Source organism: Dendropsophus ebraccatus, chromosome 3 (genome assembly GCF_027789765.1).
Source record: "Dendropsophus ebraccatus isolate aDenEbr1 chromosome 3, aDenEbr1.pat, whole genome shotgun sequence".
NCBI lineage: Eukaryota > Metazoa > Chordata > Amphibia > Anura > Hylidae > Dendropsophus > Dendropsophus ebraccatus.
Window position 1 is genome coordinate 104,499,606 of NC_091456.1, and position 14,751 is coordinate 104,514,356.

Consider the following 14,751-nt stretch of genomic DNA (forward strand, 5'->3'; position numbering starts at 1 on the left):
CAATCTTTTAGAAAGGAAAGATTTCCTATCTGCAGACAGCTGTTTCGGGATTGTTGCCCCTCTTTAGTGCAGAGCAGGGTGTTGGCGGGCTAGTGAGAGGTGTATTGACCAAGGTCAAAGGGATACTAACTCTCATTAAGGAGAGCTCGTCATAAAGATGTATGGAGACTTACAGACCAATGAGAATTCTGGGAAGAAAGGATATGCAAAATAGCTCTCACACCTCTTAAGCAAAAAGATAACTCTTCAAGTCAAGCCTCACTCAATCAAGGAGTCTTAGAACATTAACAGGGGAGTTTATGCCAAGCTTCTTAAGTAAGAGAGTTAGTATCCCTTTGACCCACGTCGATAGACCTCTCACTAGCCAGCCAACACCCTGCTCTGCAGTGAAGAGGGGCAGCCTGAGCTCAAGTTACTTAGGTCTTCTTTGCCCCAGAGTGGAAGGCAGAGAAGGGCAAAGAGACTGGGCATATACCACACACTTCTCCATACCTGCTATATCTCTAAATAGCACCATAGATTTGTTAGAAGAATGACTTTTGAAAAGAAAAATAAAATACATGGGGATGTCTTCAATAAGGCCCCAGGCCCACAGCCAGTAAACGTATCAGATTGTATATGCAGACCCATTGGGTTCTGTTAGGCACTATTATATGAGGGGTGTCCATAAAATTATAAAATCCTGTTCTATTTTTGTCCAGAATTCTGGCACAGATGCCCTATAGAATCCTAGGGGAGCGTTCGGAAGTCAGCACCTGGGCAAGTGCCGCTGGGTGCTGCGTCTGGCCCTTTAATTGTACTGTATGTACTTCTAATCGGGAGCACAAACAGTGAAATGTGTCATTGTGTTTGTCAGGATCAAGAGCTGTGCTGTCAATCACTCCTCTGGTTGGAGGCAGTACTATGCCTCTGGCCACAAAAGGTCGCCTACTCCCGAGTGCTCTGGTACACCAGTGGAGAAGACAAACTGGAGAGCTGTGCTGTGGCTGTGCAGCAGGTAAGTATATGTTTTTATTTTTTGGTCAGGAAATACGGACTATTTCCTGAAGCCTCCTGGAAGATTTCCTGGTCGGTATTTCCTGGCCATAAAAAATCGACGTGGACATGGCATGGGGCATAATAGGGTATATCCTGTATGTTTTGTTCACGTGTGTTAGAGGCAGGTTTATTCGGTGCCGACGACAGAACAGAAAAACAGTATTTACTGTGCACTGCCCCATTCCATGCAACATAAGTTGTGTAATGTAGGATATTGTGTACCATGCGAATAGGCTGTGAAATTAGGAAAGCATATTACTCGGGGGGTTGTTCTGTACCCAGGCCATGTTTATGATTTACATACATTTTTTTATTGCAATAAACACTCCTTTTGTGTCTTGTAAAGGGAATAACTGAGTGCAGAACTCTACAAGGTCAGAGTGACCTGTGGAAGGAAGAGGAACTTCCGCCCTGTTGTACACTGTGTCCTTTGTCAGGCCAGGATGTGTGTCTCCCTCACAATAGCAGCTCATGAGATGAGGGAAGTGAAGGCATAGAGAGGGAAGTGTGAGCCTTATAAATGACTTGTTTCATGCGAAGCAATATCCCTGAGCTGTATGGCACTGCCGCTATCATGACCGCCACAAGGAGCACACTAAGCATTGTACATTACTTCTTATTTACGTCTGTACATCCAAAGTAGAACTGGATGCCGATATACAAGTTACTTTTTTGAGTCAAATCCAGTCATATTTCTTTTTCCTTTTCAATCTATTTTGGGGTTGAATGAAATGCTGTGTAATGGTAAGTTTACACCACATTTCTCCCATCCATTTGGTGTCTAATGCTAAACCTGTCAAAAACAGATGTGGGCTCATTGAATTTAAGGGGAACCAATCACTACTATAACACATAAAAGCACTAAAGCAATCTTCTACCATACTTGGTGTGCCGTCCTCCTAGGACGTAGAAGAAAATGTTGTTTTATTCCATCACTGCTTGAGAAAGGCTACACTATGAGCTGAAACGTTGCACTGGTGTTAATAAACAGCGATGTGTTTTTTTTTTGGATGTGCTGCTTCTACATTGTTTTTCTTGTTTTATTCTATAGCACAAGAACAACCAGAAGATTCCATACTATAACTTCACCACTCTATTAAAACTCCTTGCCTCATGGAACCAGTATAGAATATTACAGTCATGTTCAAAATAGAGAGCTATTAGGGAAGACTTCGCCCTGTATGTTATTTCAGCTAATACTTTTTTGCCACGCTATATTACAATGATTGCAAAACCGCATAGTTAATGCTAATTTGATGCCATAGTCCTCATAGCGCTAATTTTGGGCAAATTGCGCAATTGTGGTAAAATGGCGGTTTTTAAGCAATTCATGGCAAAATGGCGCTAGTTAAATACTATGTGTGAACATAGCCAAAAATATAAGCAGTTGTCAGACATCTGTCTCCACCTATCTCAGTAGACACAATAAGATTGGGCAGGCTTAATCCAACCTGCTTGGTCTAGGTTACTGACAGCAGATGTCTGAAGATCAGGGTTTCCAACCTTCCATAAATTCCTGGACTGTCTTTTTCAGGAATCCATAAAAAAAAAAAGAAGAAGCTTTTTACAGATTACAGTGGTACCTTGGTTTAAGAGCTCACAGTTTTTCAAAATTGTGACTTGGTTTAAGAGCATTGCTTTGGTTTAAGAACTCCCGTGAGTGGGAGCACGAGTGGAGGGGCATGGTCTGCATAGCGGGGTCTACAGCACTGTACTCTGACCCAGGAAGTCTCCCTCACCTTCCAAATCATAGTAGATCCACTTCAGGCTGGGGCTCACATCAGGGGACAGGACTGTGGGGTTATCTCTCTATAGCTGTAACCCCTCTCTCCCCGGACAGAGAGTGCTGCATGTATGTGCCCACATCTGTCCTGCTCATTCCTTCATGCTCCCTGCAGTCTCTGTCAGCCCTTGTGTTTCCCATCCTCTCCATTACTGTACAGTACAGAATAATAAATATATTTGGGGTGTGGAACCAATTGTCTGCATTTACATGATTTCTTATGGGAAAATTTGCTTTGGTTTAAGAGTGGATTTGGATTACAAGCACAGTCCCGGAATGAATTATGCTCATAATCCAAGGCACCACTGTATTATAAGAATTATCATATAAAAGTAGATGCAGCTGGAACACCATTTGTCTAAATAGAATGGATCTGTGTGGAGAAAAGAAACCGTTTTCTGTGATATGTACAGTGATGAATAGACCAAATGTCGATCAGTATACGTGTTATTTGTGAGACGCAATGGTTTAGCTTACCACCAGTCTATTCCCCCTTATGGGTATGCTGTAGTTTGGGTCTGAACTCCTTTTTTACTTATGATCTTCTATATTAGTGGTGTTAGCAGTTTCCTGATGCCAGCCCAGCCTCATTGTTCTCATATTATCAGACTGCTTAGGGTCAGGGTTCCTTAAAGGCAGTGTATTAGAGAGTGGGGACATATTTTCAGCCTAGCACTTCACAGACCAGAGCATTGAGGCCTCCAGCTCCGGGTTACGTGGTCCTCCGCGTCTCCCCATGACATCCGCCTGCACCCTGCTTTTCTTTGTCTTATATCCGATTTATTATGAATGGCCTGTGTGGGCGTGGCTGCATGAAGCTAGCTCCACTTTTGTCGGCCATTGGCTGGAGCGCATAGAGGCGGAGTCACGTTATCGCCACGTGGGGGAGGTGAGAGGGCGCTATGATTGGCTTGGGGGCGGGGCTAAGCGCGGCTGTTCAGGAGGGGGAGCTCGTGTAACTTTGTGTGTTAGTTTTACGCCGGAGCTCAGAGCGGAGACCGGAGCTGGAGAAAGATCCCCGGATGGAGCAGCAGCCCAGCGCCCGGAGCTGCACGACTGTAGGAGGAGAGCCGCTCATGAACCTGAACGTTCACAGTACCACCGGCACTCGCTATGAGCTTTCTGTGCCGCTCGAAGAAACTGTGGACGGGCTGAAGCGCCGCATCTCTCAGCGACTGAAGGTGCCCAAGGAGCGGCTGACCCTGCTGCACCGGGAGACGTGAGTGTCAGCGCTACCCTGCCGGGGCTCTGCACAACTGCCTTGGGATTGACGTGTAGTCGTCCTCCTGCCCCAGGGACGTGCGGCTTCCCCGGTGTTTCCGTCCTTTGTTCTGCACCCCGGGGGAGGGGGGTCTTTGTGTGACCGGACTTTGCCCCTCTCTCCCGCGGCTAATGGCTCCCCCAGTGCCTGAGCCCCCCGGTCAGCTCCCGGGTGTGTGCACATGTCTTCCTGTGTGCTCATTGTGCCCTCCTCTAAGGAATTCTGCCTTTGTCTGTGTGACCACTGGCAGGAAGCGCCCCCGGAGGACTTCTCCCTGCTCCCCCTTCTTGTCCTGGAGGTTCATTCAATGATTTGTTAGCTTTTCCTCCAGTGGAAGGAATCTGCCCCCCCCCCCCCCAGGTTGGCCCCAGCTACCCTCTATTCCAGTAAGTAATTCAGGGAGGCTCTAGCAGTGGTGACATCACTGTAACATCTTACTCCCCCCCCCCCCTCCATTACCAAGTGCTCTGGCCATAACCCCTTCATTGCCAGAAGACCTGATGCCTTGCCGCTTATTGGCCCTGAGGGCAGCATATGCCTGCTGATGCCTTGTAGTGTTGGTCATGGAGCGGTCGGCATAAAGTTTTGTATCTCTCCTTTCTTCAGGCGTCTAAGTTCCGGAAAGTTACAAGATTTGGGAGTTGCAGACGGGAGCAGGCTGACCCTCCTGCCAACGGTTGAGGCAGGACTTATGGTGAGTTTCTTTGTCAGACTTAATACAGGAAGAGACCTGGGATAAAATGCACTCTAGTAACCCCCTTTCTGTCTCCAGTCCCAGATGTCCCGCCCGGAGCAGTCTGTAATGCAGGCCTTGGAGAGCCTAACAGAGAACCAGGTGAGTAGCCCTGAGGGATTGTGGTGGGGGAGGGCAAGTGGGTGGCTGCCACTTTGGCTGTGATGTCACCATGCACCCTATGACGCACATACTGCCCTTCCTACAGACAAACAAGCAGGTTACTAATCAGATGGTGTTGAGGGTGGGTGACTCCTTTCTGTTTCCCCTCCCTTGAGTAGTTCCCATACTTTGTCTCTTGAAGTTGTAGCTTCCTGCTTGGCAGGTTTATTTTCTATTAGCGGCTGTAGTGAGAGTAATCGTAAGCGTTGGCTACATTACATGATGACCTTCCACCAGCATTTTTGGGGATGTTCCTGTTGAAAATGACTGATTTCCTTATTGCAACACACTCCCACCCTCAGCAACCATGTCATTTTGTGTCACTGCTTGCACAGCAGCTTTCTGTACCTGCTGCTCTTTCCATGGGTGCCAAGCCTTTGTACTTTTCTCCTTGCCCTGTATACCTCCCCTTAGCCTCCCACCATACAAAGCCTTCCCATTTCTGTACCTTATTCCCCCCTACCCCCTCCCTTGGCCTTGTTCTCCCGACTGCGTGCTGGACTCTGCTATTTTTAGCTGTTCCTGCAGGCGTGGGCTGGAGGGGGGTGAGTCAGAGAGAGCAGCCTGATAAAACTGGGAGAGTAGCTGCATTCATATATACAGGGAACAGAGTACATGATGTACCTGCCATACACCCAGGCTGTTTATGTATTGTCTTCAGTTCTTGCAGGGTTAATGTTCTGCTCTTTGTCCAGTGATGCGGGGGTGGGGGAGTCGTGACGTGGGGGAGGGGTGTTGAAATCATGACTGTTTGTGTGATTGAGTCGTGATGGTGTGCTGCTTGTGTTCTCGGTTCCTTGTGAATGGGCTTGCATTGCAGTCTGCTTTTTGTTGGTCACATTCTAGTAGTTAGTAAGGCTTGAGTCAGTGGCTCATTGAATGTTCTGTTTCACATAGCTTGTGCCTCCTATTTGAGGACCTGTTTAATCCTTGCTTTAGGAGACCAAGAATGAGTAAAGCTCTGTATACAATGTATTTGCAGGTTTCTATCACAGTTATACCACTCTAGATGTGTACATTTGCTGGAATCCTGTGGCTTATTCCACACAATGGCTTCTATAAGCCATAGGTCCCACTGAAAAAAAAAACCCCTATACCGTGTAGGATATTTGTCTTTTTTGCTGTGGCCTATGGATATGTTTAATGTGTGTGCATGAAGGTTTCACTGGTGTATATGTTAAATGTACAAAACAAAGCAGCATACACCTGGACTTATAAAGGTATGGGTTAGATTACCACTACCATCGGAGTGGCCATTTTAGAACATTGATTTGGCCTCTGATTAAGTGGTTTTTTGTATGTTTGTTCTTCCTCTAATAGAAGTGATGGTCTTCGTAATTTAGCTCACTCACTTTTGTTTTTATCCTAAAGGTGAATGACTTCTTATCTGGACGCTCACCCCTTACACTTGCACTTCGTGTTGGGGATCACATGATGTTTGTACAGCTTCAGTTGGCAGCCCAACAAGCGGGGGGCTCCCACCTCCAGCACCGCCATCTAATCACCAGAGGAACTGAGCACAGTGCTGCCCCACACTTCCGCACCCTGCATACAAGCACCACACCTGTACTCTCCCGACTGGCTGGTTGCACACAGGGTTCTTCTCAGCCTACTGAGTCAGCATCAGCTTCTTCCGCTCATTGCGATGCACCTCATTCCTCATCCCTCACCACCAGCGTCTTCCGCTCACATGGAGAGGGTGTGGCTGTATCGCCCTGTGGAGAGGTGAGTAGACTGGCAGCTTTATTTTTTTAACATTGAATATAAGGACTTTTTGCATCAAAGAAAATTTGGTAGACTTCCAACTGCTTTTGCTGCCTTTGGGACGTCTCTTACAAAAGTATGTGCTCTTTGTGGCATTTGTTAAAGCTTTATCGTCTGCTATCCTTTTCCAGCAGGTACCATGTAGTAGCAGCAGCAGCACGCGCAGTAGTGAAGCTAGTAGTCCTTCCCAATCTGCTCGACCTCGAAAACCTGGTGCCATTATAGAGAGTTTTGTTAACCATGCTCCTGGAGTCTTCTCAGGGACGTTTTCTGGTAAGCATATTTCCAGGTATTTACATTTTGAATTGGTGGTTGAGGTTCTGGCCATGAAGTGGCAGTGACTAGATTGGCAGGGTCATGTTAGAACGTGCTACACCAATCAGGTTCTTGTGACAAAGTAGGTCACCAGTTGAACAACCCTCTCAAAACTAAAAAGTTTGGGTTTAAAGGTGAACACTTGTGCACAGGGTCTACGTATAAAAAGTTGCATGTAGTCATACAATACAGACCTTATATCTGAACCTGCACTTATTTGAACAGGTTGTTTGGGTAAACTGCTGAAAGTAAGACTTTTTTTCCCTTTGGCAACTCTTTTTAAACTAAAATAAAGTGGTGGGGGAACTTGTTAAATTCTTTTAATCTTTGTCTGAAAGGTAGGCAGCAGTGTTGCAATAAGGCAATGACACATTCTGTCCAATTGTTTCTCTTGTGCAGGCACTTTGCACCCCCACTGCCAGGATAGTACAGGGCGTCCTCGTCGAGACATTGGGACAATTTTACAGATCCTCAACGATTTGCTGAATGCTACTCGCCATTACCAGGGCATGCCACCTTCCCTCACAACACTCCGCTGCCACACCCAATGTGCATCACAGACCAGAAATGCCAAGATTACCTCTCCACAGAACAGTGATCCCCAGCAAACAGGTCAACCACCAGGACATTCCCAGCCCCAAATTCGCCAGTGCAAACCTATTGGTAAGTAACATATATAGCTATGAGCAGTTACTGTAGATTTTGATTGTGTGCACTGTTGCCAAATATGTCAGGAAAAATGTTTGTTTCCTGACTACCATAAAAAGGGTTTCCTAACCTCTTTTCTATGGTGCTGAAGGGGGGTGGCTTGGCCTATGTTTGTTCAGTTGGCTGCAGGGAAGAGGCAACTAGACAAAGGCTTCTTAGAATATAAAGACCTCACAGTGCTGCTTACAACCCCCACTCAGTCGGTGTATGTGGAGGAGTTCTATCTGGTTTTAATATATATATATTTATATATATATTTATATTTATATATATAATATGTATATATAATATGTATGTATATATTTATTTTTTTCCATCCAGTTCAGTGACCTGTCTGTATAAAAGTTACTCAGAAGGGTAAAGGAATATATGTTCATGCTGAGTAGATGGGGTGGGTGGTGGGGTGTTTATTAAGGGATAGGAGCAATTTCTGGGCCAGATACCCTTCCTTCTGTTGGAGAACAGAGTATACATTCTCACTTTGAGTGGATTTGGGCAAGGCTTTTTTTTTCCAAAAAACATTCCACAAAATTGTTAGATGGCATTTTCTGACTCAAAAACCCTGCAGCAAGATGTTGGGTAAGTCAATGGGGAAAACTGATACTCAATACCCACAGGACATTTTTTTGGTTGGTGTTTGTGTTTGCCATTTTCATAAATTGCAACAGGGCTGGGTGTTTAATAGAGATGAGCGAATTTACATTACATTCGTTTTCTTGGCACTCGGCTTAAATGCCAGCTGCCTTTGATCTCCGCAACTCTCCCTGCCGCTCCACCCAGGGTGCCTGGAAAAGCTGGATCCAGTTCTGGAAAACTTCTCCCAGTTTCCCAGGACTGGATTCAGCTTTTCCAAGCCCCCAGGGTGGAGCGGCAGGGAGAGTAATGGACATCAAGGGGAGCCGGGTGCCGAAGAAACTAGGTGCTTCATTTGTAATGCAAATTCGCTAATTTCCAGTGTTCAATTACAGGAACGTTGAAATTTTTCACCCATAGACTTCTATGTGAGGTTAAAAACATCATGGCTGTATGCATATTGTTGTTTTTACATAATACTTGAATAGAAATCCTGGAATCGCATGAATGAGAAAAATCACATAACTTGTAATGGGGAAAAAAATTAGTGGGATAATGTCCATACTAATTTACACTACCCTAAAATGAGAAAGTGCCAGAAATGCAAAAAAAGCAGGAAAAGCTGCTGGCAGTTTTTTGGGTGTTTTCTGTAGCGTTTTTTCAGCCCATAAAAATGCAGTGCAAAATGTGTGTGAGGGAAGCCTGACTCTTGTTGTCAGTTGGTATCTAGACAGACATGTAAGGGGGGACCTCCCACACCCACCAGAGGGTGTGGGTGAAAAGGGGGGAGGGTCTGCATGCATCTGGCCAGTTTCATTCTGTGTGTTTTGTGTTTGAGAACAAAGAACGACTGAGTGTGGGAGGGGTGAGCAGATCCCATTATACAGCAGGAAGCTGTGGGAGCTTTATGATAAAAAATTTAATGCCTGTGTGCAGCTGATAATCCAAGGGCTGCTTTAACTGTTTCAGTGTAAGGGTTCGCTATTGCACACACTTCATAACTGGAGGAAAGATAATTTTGCACAACACATGCGTGACAGCCATAAGAATTGCATGTGTTGTATATTTAAAAGCATTTAATCTCCCATATGTGTGGTGTTTGTTTTTATGTTTAAAATGAAACTCTATTGATGATTTCTGAGGGCTTGAATGAGAATGAATGGAGCCACAGGTCACATCCCGACCTGTGGCTCATTTCATAACAAAGGAGCAGAGTCATGATAAAGAAATGGGGGGGGGGGAATGGAGGTAAAACTCCTGTAATCTCATATTTGCCCCACTATCCTGTGCATAGGGGACAAGTATTTTTAAATTGGAAAAACCCTTTAGGGTGTGTTCACACGTACAGGATCCGCAGCAGATTTGATGGTGCAGATTTGAAGTTGCAGATTCTAAGCAAATCAAATCTGGGCCCTCAAATCTGCTGCAGATTCTGTCCTGTACGTGTGAACGCACCCTTAGGCCATGTTCACACAACGTGAGTTAAGTATTAATCAGGGCCGTTGTTGCCAATTTGCAACACGGCCATGATACTTAACTTATACACTCCGTTCGGAATGGCTAGCGGCCACACAAAAAACTGACATGTCAGGGTTTTTTTGAGGCCCCATGCTCCATTCGCCCACATCCAAATTCAGCAGAAGTGAAGATCATCTGCCCGGTACTGCAGTATCGGTCGGGATGATCTGTAACAGCGGCTGTTCTGTGATCCGACTAGGTCACAGAACAGCTGGTGATTTACGTGATGTGAACATGGCCTAAGGGTGTGTTCTCGTGTACAGGATACAAGGATCCGCAGGAGATTTGAAGTTGCAGATTTGCGTTAACTCTTATTACTAAAGGTGCGTTCACACATACAGGATCCGCAGCAGATATGATGCTGTGGTGTTCAGTTATTTAGATCAAATCCGCAGAATCAAATCCCCTGCGATACGGTACGTGTGAAGCTACTCGTAATGTCAACATTTTGTAGTCATTCTTGCAAGTAATCACAGGCAGACCTGTGACCAGGGCCTGTACATGTTCTAGGCTTACTAGCTGTTGCCTCCTAGAATACTGAATTTCAATGACAACTGTCACTTACATTGTCGCTATTTGCAGGGGATCGTATGCGGCAAACAGAAAACAGGGCAACTCGCTGCAAAGTAGAACGCTTGCAGTTGCTTATGCATCAAAAGAGATTGCGTCGGAAGGCACGGAGAGACTCCAGAGCTCCTTACCAGTGGCTTCCTACACGAAAGTCTAGTCGGACCAGCAGTAACAGTAGTACATCGAGTGGAGAGGGTGCCCTTGAGATGGACTTTGAGGACTCTCTATGGAAACCAGATGTGAAGGCTGAACTAAATTCAGAATTTGTGGTGGCATGAGGTATATCCTACAGCATCTTTACTTGTTGGCTTCACAGAAGAACTGTTTCTACAGCTGTATATGGACCATGGGAATTATAGGACTAACTATGGATTGAAAATGGCGTGATCATCAAAAGAAAACACATGGTCAAACCTTAAGTTTTCATTGACTTGAATAACAAAAAAAAAAAAAAGTGTCTGCCTTAAACGCTTCTCGTCACAGGCGTTGCAGGTTTGAATTGTATACTTGCATTGTGGAGTGTGAAAGCAATAATGCACACTCTTATTCCTGGAAATGGTGTTTACCCCCTCCCCAACCCTCAGACTATTTCCATAATACATAAATGCACAGACAGGAATGTTGAGAGCTTGGAAATGCCTCTCGGAATCTACCTGCTCTGGGACAGAACCTCAGACATGCTGCTTTTCAGGATGTACCTGCTTCTATTGGACTTCATACTTGGAATTACCTGGGATGAGGATAAACAGGGACTTTAAATACTTCATCTCCCCCATTCATCACCGTTGTCATATGTAGCATCATTGTACTATGGTGTGGGCCTCTGTCCCACCTCTGCCTGGGATCGGGGTTGGGATCTGTTCTGCATGCTGTGGCTGTAATCTATCCTCACCCCTTAAGTAACCAGGAGGTGGGGGCAGTAGCAGGGAGGGAGGCAGCATTCTTTGCTGTGTCCAAGCTTTCTACGTTTTTATCATATTTACCTCACATGTTCAACTTTTTTTTTTTTTTTTTTTATTCTTTGCTCCCAGATCAACTGTTTGTTTTATTTGAATGAAACTGGTATTTTTATTTTTATTAAATGTTCTTGGAGCTGAATACATAAACTATTTTACTGTTGGGGGATTTAATCTAGTTGCAGTATTGGTAAACATGATAAGCACTGTAATTTTTATTATTTGGGCCCCCTTTATTTCCTCTGTGCAGAGATCACTGGCCCCTTCCCTTTTGCACCCACTGTGCCTGCAGTGACGTATTATGTTCTGTGCACACTAGGTATTTCCTGGCAGTCTGTGCGTGAGAATTGTTAGCGTGCTTCTCCCCCCACCTGTGGGCGTTTCAGGAAGAGGTGCTGTTCACTGACATTCTGCAGCACAGTGTTGTAGGGTGGTTAAGCTTTGGCCTCCTTTCTGTTCTGCTGTCTTGATCTGTTACCATTATAGGAGTGGGTTGGTAATGTCACAGTCTGTAAAGACAGCAGGCAGGCCGTGGGCATGGAAGAACCCTCTGCTCTTCTTAGTTTTCTAGGTTTTCCTCTCTAGTCTTGTGTTGTATGAATGTTGTGGCTCTGAAGCCACTCTTCTGTCTTTATGTCACCATTGTGAAATCTGTTCTATGTGTATCTTATGAGTTAATCTCAATGTGCTCAAAGCATTGGTTTAATTTACAGACGCATGAATCTAAGGATTATTGTCGTGCATTCAGTCCATAACCCTCATTTGCACATCCGCTTTATTTATGTGTTAAACTCCATTTTTGTACCTCAGGGTTACCCCCACTTACTCACAGGTACACTGCTTTTCTGGTAGTACTGAAGGGTAAGGCAAATGCCAGGGCACATATTTGTGTAGCCAGAAATTAAAGTACACTAACCAGAAAAGTAGAAATTCAGTTAGACTTTGTCAAAATAAAATATGTAGCAGGACTGGAGTACTCTGGTATTTTGTGTTGTGTTTTTTTTTTCTAAATAGACCTAATTTGGTGCACAGTTGCAGGTGCCCCAATGGCACCCTTTACAGGGATGGGGGTGATTTCTTGGAGAGACAACCATGTTCTTATTACCTAATATTGCATATGGATGTTGTGTTAAAAAAGTTAATGAACAGGACCTTGGTTTTAGTCAGTGCAGAGAGACCCTGGAATGTGTTAGTTATAACAAATATGGTGGGTTACAATGGGTGCATTATAATATTATAGTCATGTATATATGGCCTCTCAAAGATGGGTGGTAATCTAGTTCAAATAGCATGTCTAGTGCCACAGTAGGCGAACGCCTCTTTTTCAGTAAAAAAAAAAAAAGAGGCTGCTGTAAAGTGATCTGTACTCTAATGCTGTTAAAATGGCTCAGGAAAGATGGCAGCACCAATAACAAAAGGCCCTATTCCACGGAACGATTATCGTCCGTATTCGGCCGATACGGATGATAATCGTCCCGTGGAATAGAGTGCAACGATCAGCTGACATCGTTCATGTCGGCTGATCGTTGCAGTCGCTTGTTTTTCAACATGTTGAAAAACAAGCAAATGATATAGCAGCGATCTGCTGCCGACGCTCCGTTGAATAGGAGCGTCGGCAGCAGACACTGCTGTATCCTATGGGCTGCCCGGACGATCAGCGATCACCCGGGCAGCCTCCCCGCAGCTCCCCGCCGCCCCCTCCCGTACTCACCCACTCGCTGCAGCCGCGTTGAATAGTGGCGGCAGCGAGGAGCAAACGAGCGCTGAGAGCGCTTGTTTGCTCCTCTTAACGACTCGTGTAATAGGCCCTAAAGTACAAAAAGTGAAATAAAAAAAATTTGTCAGAAAATAGAAACCGATTAGATTAGAAGAACACATTTTAGTATTGGCCTCTAATTAGAAAAAGAAAATGTAGATGACACATTCTCTTTAAAGGAAATTAATTACCTTCCTGACTATACCAGTACAGTCCCTGGTGGGGCAGCAATTGCAAAATATCAATCTTTATTCCTCTGTCCCGGCCCCAAGTGCATGAGGGTGAAGCTGCAACAGCAAGTAGTCACTGTTTCTTCCCAGCCACTCATGATTGATTCGCAGCTTAAAGAGTCACTGTCGTATTTTTTGTTTTTGCAGAAATCAATAGTCCAGGCGATTTTAAGAAACTTTGTAATTGGGTTTATTAGCCAAATCTGCCATTATCTGCATGTAAAAAGCCTTTTCCCAGGTCCCCCCCTCCTTCCTCTTTTTCATCCACTCTGAAAAATCTGAAAATTGTGACTTGTTGCAGGAGTCGTACCCTGTCTGCTCTAGGGAGAGGGGAGGGGGGAGGAGGAAGGAGGGAGTTAGCCGGCAGCAGAAAGCAGATAACAGAGGATTACAGGCACAGAGCTGGGTGACAGCTGTAATCCGAGCTCAGACAGGTCACTGGTGACTGTCACAGGAGATATCCTGTGAGGGATTTGTAGATTAACTCTTTGTTGTCCTGTTTTGGTCTTTTCTTTAGCTCTCTCCATAGGAGAACAATGAAGACAGGGGGGAGAGCTTCAAACTGCTTTTTCATGATAAAAATGCATTTTTCGGATAATAAACCCAATTACAAAGTTTCTTAAAATCGCCTGGACTATTGATTTCTGCAAAAAAAAAATTTCACGACAGTGACACTTTAAATGTTGGAAACTTAGGGTCCTATTACACGGAGCGATTGTTAACGGCTAACGATAAACAGTCGCAAACGAGATTGTTTATCGATAACCTGAAATCGTTCACCATACACAGAACGATAATGATTAGATATGATTGTTACTATGATCGTTTGTTTTGCTCGGATCAGAAGGAACAATGAGCAATGTGCAATTACACTGAACAATCGGTGAAAAAATGCGGAACTCGAGCGAACGAATGTGGAATTACAGCGAATGATTAACAATAATTTTAGGTTCAGATCTAAAACAAAGATTGATATACGAATGATTTTTCGAACGTTGCCTGCACAATTATCGCTTAAATTCAAACGATATAGCGTTTTTATTTTTTGCACGATAATCGTCCCGTGTAATAGGGCCCCTAATGCAAAGCCCAGCGCTCAGGTTGCCAATCAAGCAGCCTATAAGTGGCTATGAGGAGGTCAGAGGCATCGTGACTAAATACTACTGTGGCTCCACCCTCATTCCTAGTTCCCAGGTGCCAGGATAGAGAATTAAGCATTAATATATAAATTTTTTCTTTTTATTATACAACATTGATCATATACATGCAAAGGAGGGATATTAGTCCAAAGTCCAAAAGCGACCACAATAAATATATACAATACAATTTATTGATCAACTCATGGAACAATTACATTCCAATACAAAAAGGAAAATAGCAAAAT

General features: G+C 44.6%; 1 protein-coding gene across 2 annotated transcripts; it reads left to right on the forward strand.

Annotated features, from left to right (window-relative positions):
* The first annotated feature begins 3,786 nt into the window (after positions 1-3,786).
* MIDN (midnolin) lies at positions 3,787-12,354 on the forward strand. 2 transcript variants are annotated; one of them, XM_069962410.1, is made up of 7 exons: positions 3,787-4,040; positions 4,689-4,776; positions 4,855-4,917; positions 6,349-6,702; positions 6,873-7,014; positions 7,456-7,719; positions 10,438-12,354. In XM_069962410.1, the coding sequence occupies exons 1-7, from the start codon at positions 3,844-3,846 to the stop codon at positions 10,701-10,703; spliced, it is 1,374 nt and encodes a 457-aa protein (XP_069818511.1). In that variant the 5' UTR covers positions 3,787-3,843; the 3' UTR covers positions 10,704-12,354. The 2 variants fall into 2 exon arrangements, with proteins under 2 accessions (XP_069818511.1, XP_069818512.1); XM_069962411.1 differs by having other exon boundaries at positions 6,876-7,014.
* Positions 12,355-14,751: the final 2,397 nt, after the last annotated feature.